This window comes from Onychostoma macrolepis, chromosome 02, assembly GCF_012432095.1.
Source record: "Onychostoma macrolepis isolate SWU-2019 chromosome 02, ASM1243209v1, whole genome shotgun sequence".
NCBI classification, from domain to species: domain Eukaryota; kingdom Metazoa; phylum Chordata; class Actinopteri; order Cypriniformes; family Cyprinidae; genus Onychostoma; species Onychostoma macrolepis.
In genome coordinates, this window is record NC_081156.1 from 13,855,217 (window position 1) to 13,876,824 (window position 21,608).

The 21,608-nt window shown below is 36.8% G+C and overlaps 1 protein-coding gene across 1 annotated transcript in view; it reads left to right on the forward strand.

Moving 5' to 3' along the window:
• The first annotated feature begins 1,308 nt into the window (after positions 1-1,308).
• col11a1b (collagen, type XI, alpha 1b) overlaps positions 1,309-21,608 on the forward strand; it is an 81,274-nt gene continuing 60,974 nt past the window's right edge. Inside the window, exons 1-4 of the mRNA XM_058761109.1 lie at positions 1,309-1,891; positions 7,225-7,389; positions 9,235-9,448; positions 10,241-10,403. Coding sequence (XP_058617092.1) covers positions 1,771-1,891; positions 7,225-7,389; positions 9,235-9,448; positions 10,241-10,403 — 663 coding nt within the window. The 5' untranslated portion in view covers positions 1,309-1,770. The remainder of the gene's footprint in view (positions 1,892-7,224; positions 7,390-9,234; positions 9,449-10,240; positions 10,404-21,608) is intronic.

A 21,608-nucleotide genomic window follows, 5' to 3' on the forward strand; every position in this document is an offset into this window, starting at 1 on the left:
CACAGACATATTTCTTTAGAACTGTATTGTATTACAAACACATTGCTTTTTGCTTCACAAGACATTATTTGATGGACTGAAATTGTGTAGATTATTTCTTGATTATTGTGATGGTTTGTTTAAACTCTCATGCTGACGGCACCCATTCACTGTAGGATCCACTGGTGAGCAAATGATGCAATGTTACATTTCTCCTTTAACAATGTGGCATTTTGCCGACTAAGCATCTTTTCAGTGAAACAAGTGTTTGAACCCTGAACCTGTCCCATCTGTTATTTAATAGTTTCTCATTTTTTACAGCATTTTGAAAGAAGATACATGTGAAACAGTTTCTTTGTTTCAGTTCTTTTATTGTTTCCCTCTGCATTCTCTGAAATAATCTGCATGGCCCAAATTTACTGCAGGATAACGCATAATGATGGTTAATGTGTTCTGAATTTCAGTGACAATTACCGCTGTTATGCTGTCAATTATGCATCTAAACATTATACTGTGGACTGACTGCTGGATTATACAGCTGCCACCTGCCCGATGACTTTTAAAGAGTAATTATTTTCAGACGTCTGTGGTCCAGCAATCCCATAAGAGGACTCTTTCAAAAATGTTTCTGGAAAGAATTCTCACTTGGCCAAGAAGTCTCATCTGTAGTTCTCATTCATGTGGATGGTATCTTTTCTGGCTATCATTGCTTCTTGTGGAATTTTAAATGGGCTACTTCAGGCCAACATTTGGTTTGCCTTTTTAAAAGACCATTTTTCTGAGCTAAATTCTGTCAGCCATAACACCAATTTAAGTTTAGTGTCATTCCAGCCATTTCCACTCAAAAGTAGTGTTTCCAAAAGGTTTTTGTTTGTTTGTTTTGTTTTGTTTGTTTTGTTTTGTTTTTGAGCGAATGCCATGGACGAACAATTTTAAGTTCCCAAAAAACTTTTCAGTGAACCATTTTTAAAAAAATTATTATTTTTTTTTTTTGTGAGAACTTTTTATTAATCTAAAGACATTTTTTCATTTTTTGCAGAATGGAAAGATTATATGGAAGTTAAAGTTTTTTCATGGACCCAGAGATTCCAAAAAAATTCATTTAAGAATGTATATAGTGGCGCAAAATGCCATTTCATCAGGTCTGCAGTGGAAATTACAGACAGCTGGAAATTCAAATTATATATATATATATATATATAATTAAAAAAATAAATAAATACATTAAAAAAAACATATTTCCAAGTGGTTGTCTACAAATGTATAAAGTAACAAAAGAAAGTAAACTAGTCCTTATGCGGTCCTTTATCACTCATTTAGGATGCAGGATGATAATCCGGGTTATGTGAGTCTCTCCTCCGGTAAACCGGTGTCCCAGCATCATCCCGGTGTTGTATGATCCCTCAGAGTAGATACACCTTTGCTCTGAGGTTTCGGGGGAACGGTGTCAAACTTTTGAAGTTCTCATAAAAATAATGGGCGGATCTTTCCAAGACTAGTGATTTCCCCGTGTTCCTTTCTTTTTCCTCACGGGTCAGGTTTAGTCCACACGTCCAACCCTCCAAAAGACTTGAGCTCTTCAGGGAACAAACCGGTTTTCTTTTTTTTTTCATGAGAGCCCGTTTACCTTCAGTCTGAGAGTCTACTGGGCGGAGGGACTGAGGAGTTTGTTCACGACGAAAACCAATTGATTTTTTTTTTCGCTCATGGCAGTGCAGAAATAAATAAAAATAATCTGGATCGTGGAAAAGGAACGAATTTGAAAATAAGACACAGTTGAGGGCGCCGGTCATGGATAAGGATAAGGAAAGGTGGTCCACGAGATGGAAAACGAAAAACTGGCTCAGGAACTCCGCTTTAAGTGCAATCTTCAGTCTGACTTTTGTCCTACAGGCAACACATGTGAGAGCAGGTAAGGAAAAGGTTGAGGAGCATCGTCACGAGCCTTCCAGTGATGCCAGCCTTCAGTATAAACCTGTATGTAGTTATATAAATAATACTTCAAATGTGTAGTGAATTTCACTGTCAGGATATTATAAAATTAGCATATAGGCTATATATATTGTAAAATGTATTGGCTTTATCTCAAAGCCTAGTGAGCTGCCTACCTAGACAGCATTTATGGCCATCATAGGCTCGATACAAGGCATTTCTAAACTGCAATCTCGATAACGACTATTTTAAATTAGATTTGATAATAATGCCCAAAGTGCTGCTTGATGAGAAAAAATCTTTGACTAAGCGATATCAGTGGCGTATGTTCTGGCTATTAATAATGCCATTGTTTCAATATCGACATACCCAGCATTTTATTTTTGAAAAAAAGTATTTATATATATGTGATTATATTATTTAGCTATAGATTTATTCATGTCTAATAGCTACAAGATCCTGCATTTGAAATTTAGTTTGGAAGAGTCTACCAAGACAAATATTTTAAGTATTTCAAAGTGTACAGGTAGTTTCATCAGAGATGTATTAAATGTTGTTAAATTAAATATATGGACATATCATATCTGTGTAAATACATTTTAAATACCAGTTACAATACCACTGGTGACCATGATCTTCAAAGGTTTACATATACAAAACATTTGGCTATTTCCCAAAATAAAGTGGTTCAATAAATAGCAGAAAGTTTCATGTCTGTTATATTTGACCTGTTGATGAGGCAGCATTCATGGTACCTGCACTACCCTGCACACACCAGTGAGGCACTCGAGTGCCCAGAATTAGTTTAGGAAATTTTATTGCTCAGACAGAGAGAGATACCGTTTCTCCACACTATCCCAGTCCACACTAAAGACCCATCAACTGTCAGAAAGCTACTGTAAAAGTGCTTTCTTACTTGGACACATTGTCTACCTTTAAAAGTGGACACTTGAGTGTTTTAAAGTGGCCCTATCCATCATTTATACATTTAGTCTTCCCGTATAGGCTACTCTAAGTAATAACCAAAATTGGGGCATCTTCTTTCTGACTCACCTGTATACTGTATGAGGATCACAAATAGGAAATTATTATTATTTATTATTATTATTATTATTAATTTATTTTATTTTTTGTATACTGTCTTTCTAGTAAGCTTTCAAAGAGCCTGGTTTCTCCTGCTTTAAGCTAATACAAAATATAATAATTAGTCTGTAAAATGAGAAAGAGTAGCCAATATCCCTTTGTTGCTGTTCCGATGGCCATTTCAGATGTATAACATACCTCTTTCAAAATGGCTGCCTGATAATGTCTTCACCACATTGCACTTCTCTAGGCCAATTGTGAGGTTGGGATATTTTGAAAGTGAGTTTCCACATTTTTGGTTTAATACGAGTCTTGACCACAACTAAATTCCATGCATGAAAGCTACCTTTTGGCTCTTGTTTTTGGATTGAATTGTAATCTATATAAAATATCTCCTACAGCAGTTCACAAAGTTCACGTGAGATATTGGCCACACCTGCTCGGATATTCAATGATTAAACCAATGGAGATACAGGGCCATTTTTTTTTTTTTTCAGTTGTTTTTACGTCACAGTACGGATAGGGCTAATGTCATGTACTGGGATTTTATTGCTTGTTGGATCAGTTTGAATGTTATGATTTTTCTTGCCTGACCAATTGATATTGTGTCTCTTGTGTATTTGACGGCATTGACATTCCTGCCAGATTTCTTCAAGGTTTGTAGTCATACTAGAGGCTGAATTATGCAGATGATAAATTATTTTCTGCTAAATAGTTTTTGTCATATTTTATTATGATAAATCTGCCACAACATTATTCATGACACTGGCTCTCCAAGAGAGAATATCTGGAAAATACAAAGAAGAAAAAAAATTTATCCAATGCTTTTAATTGTGGATGTGCATTAGGAGCAATGTGCTTATTTACTGCTTTAATGGATTTTGGATGCTGACATTTTTTTAAGAGCTTCTGTGAGAGGGGGGTCCTGTTCCTGCCAATTCTCCACATCTGGAATATATGAGGCCTTTAGGTATGCAGTAATGCTGAGAGGCATTCTGAAGAGCACAAAGAGACCTTTAGTTTAGAGTTTAGAAAAGAAAAAACAGTAGCACTGCATTTTGGAAGAGACTTGTAAGAGTTACAGATTATTACCCTCTCCTTTAAGAGTTTGGGTGCCTATTATTCAGACTGTTTTTGCATCTCATTTAAAATGACAATGCAGAGGACTGCTCTTTGTTTTGTCAGAGGGGGTTACGCTGAATGGAAACTCTCAACAGACTGATTTGGCAAAGCTACATTAAGACCTCACTGCATCAAGCTTACAAACGTGCACGCGAATGTAGACACGCTGGGCTTTATTGTGTGCAGCTGTTTTAACAAGAAAATGAAGCTGTTCTAAGCAAATCCTGCAGATTTTTGGTAATAAACATTTTTAAAAATCCTAAAAATGATTTATACACTATACAAAAAATGTATACTGTATAATACTGTATAATGTTTATTTGTCCCTCTTAAGGAAAAATTGTTTTGGGCAATACAGAATTGTTATTGGGCAATAAATATTACTCTAAACATTACACTATTGTTCAAAAGCTTGGGGTGAGTAAGATTTTTTCTTTTTCCTTTTTTTAGTCTTGCTCACGATTGCATTTATTTGATCAAAAAGACAGTAAAACAGTATTACTGTGAATTAAATTATATATATATATATATATATATATATATATATATATATACATATATATATATCGTATTTTTATTTTTAAATATTAAGATTATGCCTTTTTATTATTATTTATCACTTTTTTATGTTTTAAAAACAGTCAGGATTCTTTAATCAATATAAAGAACAGCATTTATTTGAAATAGAAATCCTTTGCAACACTGTAAAATTCTCACTTTTAATCATTTCAATGTATCCTTGCTGAATAAAAGTATATAGTTTTTAGTTTTTTAATATCTAATATAATATCTCATTTTAATATTTCTTTTTTATTAGTATCTTTCAAAAGTAAAATTTTACTGACCCCAAGCTTTTGAACATAATTTGCCCTGAAACATAGTCCCATTTTCTTAGTCCCAGAGTACAGAGTAACAATAAATTTGTGCTTTCAGTGCATTAGGACTCGGTTGGTGGTACACTGAGTCAAAGTTATCTGCAGGCTGTACCATGCCGACACCATAATGTGTTCAGCATGTGCACTAACCCTAAAAAAGCACCACCCTTCAGCTCCTGGCCACATATGTGGAACAGGAACTACCGGATCAGCACTTCCTGCATGCTCTTACCATATGGTTACAGAAAATAATAATAATAATAATAATGAAGTCAAATGTATTTATTTATTTATTTTACATGAACTACTGTAGCAATTTATGCTACTATAGATTTTTTTTGTTCTGCTCTTGACCTTAAAATATAAGTGTTATTGTGATGACCAGGCGTCTGAGTGACTTTCCCCAGTGTCTATTTTTAACAAATGCAGCTCATTGTCCTTCATATTTTATAAAGGTTTTGCTGGTTTTATTGTGCCTTATGCGGTGTTATAGGGCTGATCTATCAAAAGACTTCAGTATAATTCTTCTAAAGTACTTTCCCAGCCTTCGTTGAGTACGACAGGGTGGAAAATGAGACTTTTTGTGATGTCAAAGCATATGAAAATAAAACCCTGGTTTGGATCCAACACTGAGTCCTGAGAGAGAGAGTAATGAGTCTTAGCAACTAGTCATTCTGTTTATACGGTTTATTGTTTTTAGGCCTTTGAAAGAGATACTTCCTGTCTGCAGCCTGACCAGCAGACAAATATGTCCATTTGACCTGACTCAGAAGTTTTTGTAGTCTCTGGTAGTGGGGGAGTCAGAATATGAGTATTTATGTGCTAGTCGTCCATTCAGCCTCTGTTCCTGTTCCCTTAAACCTCCTGAGAAGCAGAGACTTCACACAACTCGGCATCCTCAACCACAACATTCGCAGTGGTGATGACAAACAGATGCGTCTAAAGGACACAAAGTTGTGTAAGGATAGTGATGGATGTAAGTAACCCAGCTGATACTCTTATCTCCCTGACCTTGCGTACATCCTCATTCATCAGTCTCAAGTGAGGCCGGAACTTTTCCTTTTCACGGCATCAAAGACGAAGCCTAAACGACTCGAGCAGAGCAATAAATCAGTGTGACATTACAGTGCTGCTCAGAGTCCACTTTACAGTACCAGCCTCTAAATTGCCATATTAATCATATCATAAATCTCTCAGCCTGTTTAAGCATTAGCATAGATTTGTTAAGGATCATTAGAAATGAGCCATTTGTGGGGTGCAGGTTGAGCGAAACCAGAACCTTTCATATATGACATTGGTGGTAGCAACATGATGAAGTGTAGTACCTGACATATTGGTAGAGCTGAGCGTCTTGTAAAGTCTGGGTCGTGCTGAGCTGCCATAACTGTAGAAGGGTAGTGACCAGCACCAGTGACTTTAACTCCTGGAATGTTTGGCTTTGTAGATGGATCTGCATCTAGGGGGGTCAATTATCCCTACTGGATATTTCTTCACATCTTTACTGCTATGCTGCTTGGTTTCCTTGTAAAAGTACAATTGCTTCATTGGATGGTCACAGCACATATGCAATGGTGGGGAATTAGGTACAATAAAACCTTCAGTCAGAGTTAGCGGTGTTGCGAAATGACATAGTGTGGCACCAACGAGGGGGATTTCATGGGAATTTGTTTGTTCATGTCCATATTAACAAATGGCAAGATGTGGCCCATAAATGTCCTCACTTGCTGAACGATAATTGACTGTAGATGTACTCACTCCACACCATTCAAGGCAGGATAAAGGACAAATAAGCCCTGTTGCATAAGAGAAAGCAGTCTAATTGAGGTTAACAATACTGACTTCTTGTTTTTAAACTTGGACAGTGTAATAAAATTACATAATAACCCAACTGTACTTGGAAGCAATTGTGAAGATTAAATGGCTGGACATTTATTTTCATTTCACAAGTTTTTTCCTGACAACAGTAGTTTCATCACTGTTCTCATCTATATGACAAATTAAAGGTATCTTTGGATAGTGCTGCTTAATTTTTCCCTCGTAGACTTTTCCTCATTTCTAATCTAGCTGCTTGCTAACAGAATTATTGGCTTTAGTTAAATTAGATGTACAAATGGAAATAACTGAACAAATATTGTTTTGATTTGATGTAGCAAAGCTAATAATGTTTGCTTACCAATGAAATTATGAAAATGACAAACGCTTTGATCATAGCAACCAACGTTCTGCCTCACAGCTGAACCCGTGGATGTGCTCAAGATCTTAGACTTTAAAAGTTCACCAGAAGGAGTGAAGAAAACACAAGGCTTCTGCACCATCCGGAGAGGATCCAAACCAGATGTGGCCTACCGAGTGGACAAACAGGCTCAACTCAGCACCCCAACCAAGCAGCTCTTCCCAGGTACGTGAATTGAGCTAATCTTTGCACTCTCATCCCTACTTACTCTTAAATACAGCAACTGTTCTGCTTGGGCAAGGCTGTAAATCACCTCTAAATGTTGTGTAATTGGTTTTCTCTTAGAAAAAACATTTTCAGTTGTTTCTTTCTTCTCTTTGAAATGCATCCAACAGGAAGTACATAATGTAGCTTGACCGTCTCAGTTAAATGCATTTGGACTGTTTACAGTGCTAGAAGTCTGATGCCCAGACCTTGATGAACAAATTAAAGCCATGTTTATTGTTTCAAGAAAGAGTTCATTAAGAAAGAAAGAAAGCTCTTTGGCTACTGTTTTGACCTACATAGGCTCATTGGAAAAACGTGCATCTACCCACATTTTAGCAAAACTTCAAAAATTAATATATACATACAATTCACTGTAGTTCCAGCTGAAATAAACACAAGTGAAAGTAAAGCACTAATGTTTATTAATTTTTTGCGCAGTTACTTGCACAATACCGTTATGACCCCAGAACACTTTTACCATAGTGCATGATTTGTAAACTGATCCATTTTGACATTTGCATTATATAACCAGCTCCATATGTATGGCTTTTCTGAGGTAGTAAACTTGCTCGGTAGCTCACCTGGTACAGTCTTACACTTGTGATGCAGAGCACATGGGTACAAGTCCTGTGAAACGCTCAAAGAGCTTTTACCTTTTAGCTCCACTCACTGGATATTTCATTTCTGAACTGTCACAATAGTGACAGCAACCAACATAATAAAATGTAGCCAGATTCACATTAATCTGTTTCAAATAAACCTGAACACATTTTTAGTGCCACTTACTGGACATTTCACTTTGGAAGTGTACAAGAAACAAAGTCACTTTGCAGAAACGTCACCACCTGCACATTTCCCAATGAGCCTGGGTTGGTAGCTTTTGACCAGAGCGTTTTATGCTAATTCATCCATGACTAGCTAAACAAAGACTTAGAAAGTTCCAAACTGCTGTTAACTGTTGCTGCTGTTAGTCCTGTAACACAAACTAATATGTTGTTTGTAGCATCACAGATAATGAACTATTACATATTGTTTGAACTGAGGGCTATTCGTCATAGTAATGCTAATTATTCACAAAACCAGTGTATCATATGTCTCTTGCAAGTCCATGGTTAGCACAGTTTTGAGTATAGTTTTTACCAATGGGATGTTGAAATCTCTAATTATTTGTTCCGTCTATAACAACAACATCATTTACATTTACTAGTTTAGTCCCATTAACTCGGACCTTCTGTTCTGTGTGTTGGGTATCTTCCAAATTGGCCAGACTGCAAAGGGTAACTGAAGCACAAAATAGCAGGAGATTAAATTAACAATTCGTTTTCTGTGATTTTTGGCTAAAATAATATTTCCTCCAAACCTTATGATTTTAGGACTGGAAATTTTAGCAAAATGGTATGTTGGCAGAAAATAAATAAATAAATCTCCCTCAAGGTTGGCAAAGTGAACAGCACTTTAGAGATGAAACAGAAACTTTAGACAGTTTGAGCTTTAGTTCCACTCCAGTGCTCATACAACCCGTTTAACTGTAAATCTGTTATGTCATCTGACACCTTGTAAAGTTAATGTGGCAACAGAAAAGACATACCGTTTCATACTTCATTAAACCATCCCCTACAAACGATGTGGGGACTACTGGGTTGTTGTAAAAGGGCTACTTCATATTACAAGGCCGTTTAGATCACAGTATTGTCTGATATTCTGTAGTATTGAACCTCATCAACATCACGGAAAGGAAGACAAGCAAATTAATCATCAATAACAGCTGATGTTTAACCCACAATGCCTTTCCTGTGTCTTCAGGAGGAGTATTCCCTCAGGATTTCTCCATCCTTATGACGATCAAACCAAAGGCGGGAGTACAGTCCTTCCTTTTGTCGGTATACAACGAGCAGGGCATCCAGCAGCTGGGTGTGGAGGTGGGCCGTGCGCCGGTCTTCCTGTATGAGGATCAGCATGGGAAGCCCGCTCCTGAGGATTACCCCCTTTTCCGTGCCATTAACCTTGCAGATGGAAAGCAAGTTGACTATTTATTTGTATATTTTTTATCTTTGTGAAGGTTTTTGATCTAAACAGATTGAACTTCTGAAGTAGTACAATATAATACAACAATCAGAAGTAATCTTATTTTAATGGGCCTCAACATCTTTTCTGTGTGTGTTTTGAACAAGCTGTAGTACAGTTTTCATCAACTGGCCATTGAAAGTGTTTGGATAAGTTATGCAATTTGCTTATAAATCTTTCCTAGGGACCAGTTTAGTGTAGTTTATTATTGGTAGTATTTTCCATCTGCTTATTCATTTATTTATCTATAGATATAATTAAATTAGGAAAACTGTGAATGCACAGCCATATGTAACTAATTTAGCAAAGTAAATATTTACTTTATAAGAAACGAGAACGGCAGTAAGCTTCTGTGCTTTTGATTAGCCACATTGAGGTTTACATGTGATAAAACGATGGTGTATTCTCACAATTCATGTAATAAAAAAAAAAATTTTTTTTTTTTTAATTTGAAAAAACATGGTGTTAAATAGAAACCAGCTTGTGAAATATTTATAATTGAGTCAATATGAGAGGCAGCGCTCAGTAAAACGCCTTTTGAAATGCACATGGATTGAGAGAGATTGCTGTTTGTCTGTTCCATTTAAATTATTTCATTCAGGAACATCCTGTACTAATACAAGGCAGTTGTTTTTCTCACTGTATGAGTTTTGGTTATGCAAAGGAAAGTAAACATATATCATTCTCACAAACTTCATGGTTCTTCTTTGTTGTCTTTCCCCCACAATTTCCTCCCAACCGATAGGTGGCACCGTGTGGCTATTAGCATCGAAAAGAAGACCGTCACGATGATTGTGGACTGTAAGAAGAAGATCTCTAAACCACTCAGCAGAAGTGACCATGCAATCATTAACACTGATGGCATCACTGTCTTCGGGACCAGAATCCTGGACGAGGAAGTTTTTGAGGCAAGCAAAGCTGTTTTACAAAAACCCTGGTGGATACAGTCCATTCCAGTTTTGATTTGTGGAACAATGTTAGTAGGCCAATGATACACTCTCAGAAAAAAAAATGGTACAAGAGCTGTCACTTGCACAATACCCTTTCAGAAGGTACATTATTTACCCTTAAAGGGTGCATATTAATACCAAATGTGTACATACAGTGTCTTTTGAAAGTACCACCCCAGTGACAGATTAAGTACCTTTTTTCCTGGGAACAAAAAATACTCACACTGTTTTAGTGTGTGTCGAGGCCACATGAATGATGCTAGGCAGGAAAATTGGCAAATGATTTGATTTACTGCTCAGTCAGATAATGTTTGTCAAGAGTCTTTCATTTCACTTACAAATAACAGGGCACATCAGTGGGTTTTATTTGCCCATAAATCACCAAAAGATGCTGAATACTTGTTAGAGTTTTTGAACAAAGCAGCATTCCAGTCAATATCTTAACAATTAAACTACTCTACATATTTGGCACATTTGATCATATATGGAATGCTGTTGAGGCCAGTGGGAATTGCTTATAAACATGGTGACCTGCTGTGACTTTTGAGAGAATTGGGCTAGTTGTGGTTGTTTGCTTTTAAATGAACAGTTTTATTCCCCTTTTGAAAGAAAAGGCCAAATTGGGGCCAAATTTTTACTTTCTACAAAAAAGCAACTTAATTCTCCTGAGCTATAAAACGGCAGTAGTATAAACATCTGCATGAAGATACAACTCAGTGGAAGTACAGTACTGTAAGCAAGGTTAACTAAAGCTTGAAGTATTCCATTCACATTTCTCTTTGCTGTACGAAGCAACGCAGCAATCCTGTGTAATTCTGCACGCTCGATTGCGAGACAATATCTGCAGAGTCTGCCTTTGATGTGAGCTGAAGGAATGTTGTCTAATAAGAACAGCATGCTAAATTTTTGCCTCAGGTTAGAGATGTTGTACAGCACAGGAATCTTTTGAAATTTTGATCCCATTTCTTTCTCTTCCCTGCTAGCCCCAGTGTTAGTCAGAGGGCTGTGATGAGCCTGCAAAATATATAGCCTGAGAGGTATATCTGCCATAGTTAATGGGCTCATTTTCAGCAATTGCTTAGCATCTCATCTCTGAATTCTTCCACCCACGGTACGGTTGTTCATAATGTTGGAAACTATGTCAAATTTTGCTGCCCATTGGTAAACACAGATGTTTCAATCAAGGGAGTTGATTATGATGAAAGCAACTGTCAAAAGCTTTGCTAATAGGTTTAAGCACTGTGAAATTAACTTTTTGTGGTTTTTGCTTTGTTTTTATGTTGACCATAAAATGCAAGACTGGGTATATTGGTATTTATATAAAACAAATTATACATGATTTTTTTTGCTTAGGCCTACATGCAAATAGTTTCTTTAAATGGGTAAATGAGTGCTTGTAAATCATAGAAATATAAGTAAGGAAGTTTTATAACCCCCAGGTTTATAACCCCAAACACCTGTAGGTGTTCTGCGGAAATGACTTTCGTGGCTTTTTAGTTTATGTTCTAACCTTTCCTCTAGACGGAGAGAGTATTTGCAGATGCTTATGCTGAATAACATTGAAGTTGTGTTTGTTTGTATATGTGTGTGTTTTGGAAGAGAATGTAAGGTTACAACCTATACACCAGGGCAGCCAGACAAGAAATACATTCATATTAAACAGCCCAGGGAAGGAATTCTGATGACTGCTGTGATAATTCCAAGAGGAATATAGCAGAATAATTTTCACAGCCTTCTTTGATCATATTTACCAAGGGTGCCGATATTTTTGGCCATGACTGTGTGTATAATATATTGGTATTTATTTGGTAAAATAAATATATAGGTACAAATATATAAATATAGACGGTGAATATATATTGGTATATATGTATTAGGGATGTTCGTTTTAACCGTTTATATATATATATATATATATATATATATATATATATATATATATATATGTATATGTATATGTGTGTGTGTATGTACACTGAACAAAATTATAAATGCAACACTTTTGTTTTTGCCCCCATTTTTCATGAGCTGAACTCAAAGATCTAAGACTTTTTCTATGTACACAAAAGGCCTATTTCTCTCAAATATTGTTCACAAATCTGTCTAAATCTGTGTTAGTGAGCACTTCTCCTTTGCCAAGATAATCCATCCACCTCACAGGTGTGGCATCTCAAGATGCTGATTAGACAGCATGATTATTGCACAGGTGTGCCTTAGGCTGGCCATAATAAAATGCCACTCTAAAATGTGCAGTTTTAGTGTATTGGGAGGGGGAGCCAGAAAACCAGTCAGTATCTGGTGTGACCACCATTTGCCTCACGCAGTGCAACACATCTCCTTCGCATAGAGTTGATCAGGTTGTTGATTGTGGCCTGTGGAATGCTGGTCCACTCCTCTTCAATGGCTGTGCGAAGTTTCTGGATATTGGCAGGAACTGGAACACACTGTCGTATACGCTGATCCAGAGCATCCCAAACATGCGCAGTGGGTGACATGTCTGGTGAGTATGCTGGCCATGCAAGAACTGGGATGTTTTCAGCTTCCAGGAATTGTGTAAAGATCCTTGCAACATGGGGCCGTGCATTATCATGCTGCAACATGAGGTGATGGTCGTGGATGAATGGCACAACAATGGGCCTCAGGATCTCGTCACAGTATCTCTGTGCATTCAAAATGCCATCAATAAAATGCACCTGTGTTCGTTGTCCATAACGTACGCCTGCCCATACCATAACCCCACCTCCACCATGGGCCACTCGATCCACAATGTTGACATCAGCAAACCGCTCACCCACACGACATCATACACGCTGTCTGCCATCTGCCCTGTACATTGAAAACCAGGATTCATCCGTGAAGAGAACACCTCTCCAAAGTGCCAGACGCCATCGAATGTGAGCATTCGCCCACTCAAGTCAGTTACGACGACGAACTGCAGTCAGGTCGAGACCCGATGAGGACGACGAGCATGCAGATGAGCTTTCCTGAGACGGTTTCTGACAGTTTGTGCAGAAATTCTTTGGTTATGCAAACTGATTGTTGCAGCAGCTGGTTGCAGGTGGCTGGTCTCAGACGATCTTGGAGGTGAAGATGCTGGATGTGGAGGTCCTGGGCTGGTGTGGTTACGCGTGGTCTCCGGTTGTGAGGCTGGTTGGATGTACTGCCAAATTCTCTGAAACGCCTTTGGAGACGGCTTATGGTAGGGAAATGAACATTCAATTTACGGGCAACAGCTCTGGTGGAAATTCCTGCAGTCAGCATGCCAATTGCACGCTCCCTCAAAACTTGCGACATCTGTGGCATTGTGCTGTGTGATAAAACTGCACATTTTAGAGTGGCCTTTTATTGTGGCCAGCCTAAGGCACACCTGTGCAATAATCATGCTGTCTAATCAGCATCTTGATATGCCACACCTGTGAGGTGGATGGATTATCTCGGCAAAGGAGAGGTGCTCACTTACACAGATTTAGACAGATTTGTGAACAATATTTGAGAGAAATAGGCCTTTTGTGTACATAGAAAAAGTCTTAGATCTTTGAGTTCAGCTCATGAAAAATGGGGGCAAAAACAAAATTGTTGCGTTTATAATTTTGTTCAGTGTATATACACGCATACAAACACACACAGGGACGTTTCCTCCAAGGAGGCAGTGGAAGCAGTGTCTCCTCAAAATATTGGATGACACAAATTTGTAGTACGAAAATAAAAGAATGTAAATATTTTAAAATATAACACTAATATTATAAATTACTCTGTTTCTGAAAGAAATACTGTCCAACAGCAACACTAGCAGGTAAAGTTACAGTGGGAGCCTGTCTTGCCTCCCTTGAGCCCATTGAGTTTTAACAGACCTCCAAAGTGTGCGGTGAGTTAGATACTTAGATATAACCACTTTGTTGCGTCAAAATTAGACTTGAAATGGCCTGAACATGATCTGAGTTTTTAGTGAGTAATCAGCTTGGTGAAATATAAAGTATATCTCTGTGTCTGTGACCAAAATTTACTGAGCTTGGATTACTGATGCAAAAAATTCAAAAATAGTTAAGTACTAAAATAAAAAGCTGAATATAAGTTCATGAATAAAATAAATTGTTTAAATTGTTACTGCCTTCAGTTATCATTTTGGAATAAATGTAAAATGTAAAAACACTAACTTGATGACTAACTACATACTGCATACAGATATATACATACTGTATAATATTGGATATAAAGTACACCAGGGTTAGTTGTCACACTCTATATTTGGAAATTATCATAGGTTTTTCGGCAAAGTTTTAATTGTTTAATAAACCGATCATCAAAACGATGAAAAGCAAAAATGTAAAATGTGAAAAACAACAATATGAAACCTTTGTTAATTGTTAATAGTATAGGATCTAATAAACTGAATAAATGTATCAAACAATTCACAACTTGGCTTTAGAAATGTGTGACAATTTACCCTGACTTGGCATTTAAGAAAAATACCCTTGTCCTGAGAACACAGCTCAACTTTTCAGTTAAAATCTTTAGCATATATTTGACTCTGGTCTGAATTTAAGTCAGTGTGATTTTATTGTGTTGTAATGTCACTTGCTAAACTAACAGCTATAGCAAAAATATTATGATATTGTAAGTTAAGTTTAGTGGACTGAATCCACAAAATAACTCTAATTTAGGTTTTTAAGTAGGTTTTGAAACCCACAAAACTACCACTAGAGAAAAACATTTTTGTAAATGGACGTTTATTTCCACCTTAGAGTCAACTGGAATACACGCCTTGTGACAACTAGAACTAGTGTAAAGTCATTCAGTCTTCTCAGCTGTTAAGTTTTAACATTTTTCCCTAAACTATTCAGATATAATTTTGAAGAGATTTGATATGCACGTTCATGTTCTATTACAAAAGTTCTTTGCAAGGACTGTTTGTGAAGTGGGAAACATATCTTGTCACTCTTGGCCAAGGAAGTAGCCAGGCTTAGCCAGCCCTGTGAGATATGGCACGGATTTAGGGATCTCTGGCCAGAAGTCCAGCATGTCATAAGGAATCCAAATTAGTGTTCCTTCGAGGACATGTGTTAGACATTGAGTGAATGGAAAAATCAAGCTGAATAACTCTGATCAAGAACAGTACACTTGACTTTCAGATTATGACTGGGTGTTTCATCTTTTACATTTTTAGTAAGTGATCATCTTGTTGAAATTAAATGTCCTTTTGTTACAGAATAACAAATAGGTGGAGTTCATGGAGTCTCCATTCATTTGTTCATGACATCCTTGAGGGACACTTTTTAGTGTATCTTTCTGCAGGTTACATTGCTACACCAGTAGGTGGTGATAAATTATTGTTTTTATGAGTGAGTCAATGAATAATTTGCAACAGTATCTCCTTTGGCTCTGTTTGGAACTATTTTCATTGAAAGTAATTGGCAATAATTTGTCTAAAATACAATGCAAAAATTAAATTAAATAAAATGTCTAAAAAGTTACGCAAATTTACCTTGTTGTTTACTGAACAGTTTTAAAAATGAGGTCCCTCTCTGTCACGCTTGTGTATAGGTGCTACTGATCTTTGAATTCAAGTTATGTATCGCTCATTATTTTCATGATGGTCACTGCTGAATACTTCTTCGCATTTGTAGAGACACCTATAAATAAACAGTTTGTAGGCTGGTTTAAGAAGGCGCAGATTAGTGATGCGCGGATGGCGGTTGTATCCGCGGGGCCCGTGGGTAATCCACGGGTCGGGTAGATCATGTAATAAAAAAATACATTCTAATTAATTGCGGGTGGGTCGCGGGTGGATGAGATAAATCATTAGAGATGATATTCTCTAAAATATTAACGTGTTTTAAATTAATTTTTTCATCAGGCAGACAGACACGCAGATTTAATTTTTGTGTGTGTTCGTCTGTTCGGGAAGTTGCAGTGACAGATACAGTGGCATTCCAGATAAAGTTTGAATGGAATAAAGTGTGTGTTTGATATTAAGAAAGTGTAGACTATAATCTGGCCAAAGAACTTTTGTTTTTTAATTAAATGTTCATTTAAATGCAGCCTATTATCATTGTATTAGCCTGTTACCGTTACCCCTTACGGCTCCGACGACGTTTTGTTCTGTCCATCACGCGGAGCCAAATCACATCAGGAGCGAAGCAACTGGATTCGCGAGACCACGAGATTCTGGGATGCTTCTGAAACGTGCCGCGGCGTGGCTGGTATAATATATATACATATCTATGGGTATAAACACAAGCATTGACTTGACTAGAGTGACCGTGATCAGCTCCAGTGGCCGCGTCGGAGCCGTAATGCGCGGCAGACGTGATGCGCAGATCAGCTCTCACATCACTGAATCTGCTGTTAAAAATAAACCATCCATTCATAATATCATCGTGCAAAACTAAGAATTAGAATCATTGTAATGTGACGATCGGGTCGGTTATCTAAATCAGAGAAAAATATAGGAGCGGGTGGGTGGCGGGCGGATTATTTATTTGAAGCAGCGGATTCGGGTGACGTTTGAGCTCATCCGTGCATCTGTAGCGCAGATTCATATTTCAGTTGCAAGTAAATTTGTTTGTCGTTGGAGATGAGCTACTAGGTCTGAACAAGGAGCATACCTCATGTTGGACCATCTGTGTTTCTGGCCTTTGCAGATTGCTTACGCAGGTGTGAACCTGGAACTGCGACCGAGGGGAAAATATGATCAGAGTGTGCTATGACTTGGCCGAGCATTCACAGCTGTTTAAGAGATGGTGTATTCAGCTTGGTTTTTTTGTAACGAAAATCTCAAGAGGTGCAGCTTGAAATCAGCTTTTTTGTACTTCTCCATCTATGTGAAGACACTTTAATCACTTTTTGTATTAAATGGAAAAAACAAATAAGCATGAAAGTTAGAAACAATGTAAAACGTAGGGCTGTATATTGGCAAGAATATGGCGATACGATACGTATCATGATACAGGGGTTTTGATGCGATATATTGCGATACTGTAAGCAAGGCGGTATATTGGGATATTTCTTATTTTAGGAATAGGATATATTTTTTTCTAGGAAAGCTGTTATTAAGAGCACACCACCATATGCAAACCTTAGCAATAAATAAATAAATAAATATTGTTTAACCGGAAACACACTAGGCTCTGCATTTGCAATAATCAGTCAGTGTAACATTCAACGTTATTGAACCACTTTTTGCGCAGTACGAGTCAAAGGGGAAAGATTAAAGTGCTTGAAGGATTCTTTAGTTAAATGTATATAAAATGTATTTTATAAAAAGACCCAGGGACGTGCAGAGAGTTCCTCAGGGGCAGGGGCTCAAATGTAAAATAGGGCAATGTAAAAAAAAAAAAAAAATATATATATATATATATATATATATATATATATATATATATATATATATATATATATATATATATATATATATATATAGGTCAAAAGTTTGGATACGTTACTATTTTATTTTTTGCAAGAAGTCACTTATGGTCATCAAGCCTGCATTTATTTGATCAAATATTTAATATACATTAAAATAAATTTTATGCAATTCTGATTTATTATCAATGTTGGAAACCTGTCATACTTTTTCAGGATTCTTTGATTAATTAATAAAAATAAAAAAAGCACAGCATTTATTTAAAATATAAGTTATTAGCAAAGATTTGCTAAATTGATAGAAACAGTGATAGTAAAGATTGACATTGCTAGAAACATCTCTATTTTGAATAAATGCTGTTCTTTTAAAAATTTTTTATCTATCAATGAACCCCAAAAAAGGTATCATGGGTTCCGAAAATAAATAAATAAATAATAAAATAAATAAATAAATAATAATTATTTTTTTTTTTTTTTTAAAGCAGCACAGCTGTTTCCAATATTGATAATAAATCAGCATATTAGAATGATTTCTGAAGGATCATGCACTGAAGACTGGAGTAATGATGTTGAAAATTCATCTTTGCATCACAGAAATAAATTATATTTTAAAATATATTAAAATAAATAAACATTCTTTTAAATTGTAATAATATTTCACAAATACAGTTTTTTTTCTGTATTTTTGATAAAAAAAATGCAGGCTTGATGAGCATAAGATACTTTCATAATGCTGCATAATTATCAAAAATGGTAACATGATAAAGTTCTTTCACGTCACGTTTCGCCAGCCTACACTTCATATAATAGGCCTGTAGGTGGCACTTAGGCTTCATTAACTATGATAGTTTCATGAAATAGTAAACGGTGCATCATACATAAATGTAAGTGAATTGAATACTGATTACCATTATTGCGACTTTTGACGCTGCACGGTTTTGCGCCGTGCTTTTGTAGTCATTTAGCGTCCATTTTCTCAGCGATGTAATTTGATTTATGAAATGAGACAAACCGCAGATCCAGATCGCTCCACAAATAAGCTCTTCTCTCCCATGTAATTTTCAACCAATTTATGAATAAGAACGGAAAATGACTGATCCACTTCACATTATTGTCCAATGAAATTTGAACTTGAGCCAGATCATGATTGGTTGGTGTATTATAGCTTACATGATAAACGGGCATTAACAAATTAGGCCTATGTGATATTCTAAAAAATATAATATATTAATTAATATAATAATTTTTAATTAAATCGACACACTATCTTTTATTATTTATGAAAAAAAGTAAAAAATATTGTTTGGTTTATATTTTTCCTTCCATTGACCCACTCACTGAAAGAACCATATATGGCTTGAGAGCCTAGTTTCCGAACAGACTGTGGAATATCAGTCAGTCGAGCAAAACGCACGCAACCCATAGCAACGCCTCAGATTGACAGATAAAGTAAACAGGAATTTTCCGATTTTTGAGCGATTAGTTACCATTTTGTACACATTGTCACGTTAATTATAATTAAAATGCATTTCGTTTTATTGACTACAATATCATTGCTATTCGTCTGAGAGGGGCACTTTTGAATAATTGTGAAAAAGGGCAGGGGCTTGAGCCCCCAAAGCCGACCACCCCCCCCACCCCTTCTGCACGTGCCTGAAAAGACCATATATATTTTTAAACCCTGCTTTAAAGGTTCACCGTTTAAGTTTATAATTGTAATATACAATGTCATAACATTTTGATCTGAACAAAAAATTACTGCTTAGTATCAATGAAAAATAAAGTGCTTGCAGGATTCATAAAGAAAACAAAACAATTGTAAAACAATAAAAATACCACAAAATCCCAAATGACACCACACTTCAGCTTTGTACACCGAAACTGGAACAATTCTTTCATCATCCATTACTGACAGCGAACTATATTAACGCTAACATTAGTGGCATGCCCTAATGCTAGTATTTCCTGTCACTGTTTAAGTTCTGAGATGAAGACTGTTAGCGGTCGGGATATGAACTCAAAACGAAACAACTGCCGTGAATCGTGTATGATTTTTTTCTTTACTTTCTCTCTCTCTCTCTCTCTCTCTTTTTTTTTTTTATTCTTTCTCTGTATTCACTTCTCCCCTGTCTGGTCTCCGCCTGTGTCCTGCACGCTGCTGGGAAACATATTTTACTGTTTAACGGCTCCCAGTAGAGTGATAAGGTAACATTTGAGGCCTGCTTCAAGGCTTTGTGGCGGCTGCTGTTTGGAGGATTGCTCTGGAATGGGGCAAGCACGTCGGGGGGTGGGGTGTATTAAAGCTTAAACCATTATTTGTTTGTTTGTTTCTTTTTGCCTTAGCACACTAATGTTATTCAAAGTGTGCATGGAATCTGTCTGCCAGTGCATAAAATGAACATATTGCTTCAGAGTCTGTCTGTAGGCTATTTCATGAAAATGTGAAATAAGATCTGGTGTACATTAGATACTCCACGTTTTCTGCATTTGGCAGTCAGTTGCTGTTTGTGCACTTTTTAAACAATCTGCATTTTCCATGATATTATTCCAGTCTGTATTTTCTTCTGAATCTTTCCAAAACTCTTTGCTGAATATCCAGGTTAAACTGTCTGGAGGGATAACTACTGACTCCAGGCCTTGAAATATGGCTGACTGTGACTTTCATTAGAACAGGGGTGTCTAATCCTGCTCCTGGAGGGCTAACGTCACGGTTGGAGTTCAGCTTCAGCCAGTTGGAGCACACTCGTCTGAAAGTTTGTTGTAGTGAATCTGAAGACCTTGGGCGCATCTCAATCATCTCAATAGCTCTTGAGTTTGTGATTCAGTATATCATGTTCACGAATCCGGGCACTGTTAAGGAATCTGGCTCGCTGGTTTTTGTGATGCATTGTTGAAATTTTCAAGGAGCGAAAATTCCAGTGCACTAGAAGGATTTTGCAGTTGAGACCGACTTCCTGATCAGTGCTATGACTAAACTAGGGAGCTGATTGAGACGCACCCCTTGATAAGCTGGTTCAGCTGGTTTTCTTTAATTTGGATTGGAGCTAAACTCTGCAGGACAGTGGACCTCCAAGAACTGGTTTGGACAACCCTGCACTAGACCCCCACGTCTTACATTTTTAAACACAAAAACACATTCTGTTTCAAGTATATATTTTAGGTTTTGTAACTATTCAGCCAGTACATTTAAACCAGAGGTGGTCAGTAGTTTTTGGTCCAAGACCCAGAGGTTCTCATGGACTGCATATTACGATCTTGAGAATAAAATGTATTTGCTATTTTACTATTTAGTCGGTTTTATTATTGTCGACTGCTACTACAGAATTTTCTGAACCTCTCGAGCAACCAAGGTTGGTGAATTTTCCAGTTGAATGTAGCTTAATTTGAAAAGTTCATTCAGTCAGTGACACACTTTGTAGATTCACTTTTTGTAGCATCTGGCCAGTCCTGTGGATCACAGCTGTTGGGCTGGAGATTGGCCAGTTAGATGTTGATTAAGCTGGTTAGGGCTGGTAAACCACCATTACATAGTTTTTCTAGCAGGGACATAAATATAATTTGACAAAAAAAGTTCTACGGTATTTTTGCATAGTTCACTCAACCTCACCTGTAAAATGAGTATTAAAATAGAATAGTGCATTGCTGGAGGCTCCACACCATTGTCAATTTGCATTTGACCTTAATGTTCACTCTTGTCTGTTGCCTTTTGTGACAGAAAGGTTACATGGCAGGTCATAGAGACTGGCAGGAATACTTGGTGTTCCTCAAGTCATAATTATGGAGTGCTGACAGTGGTAATCA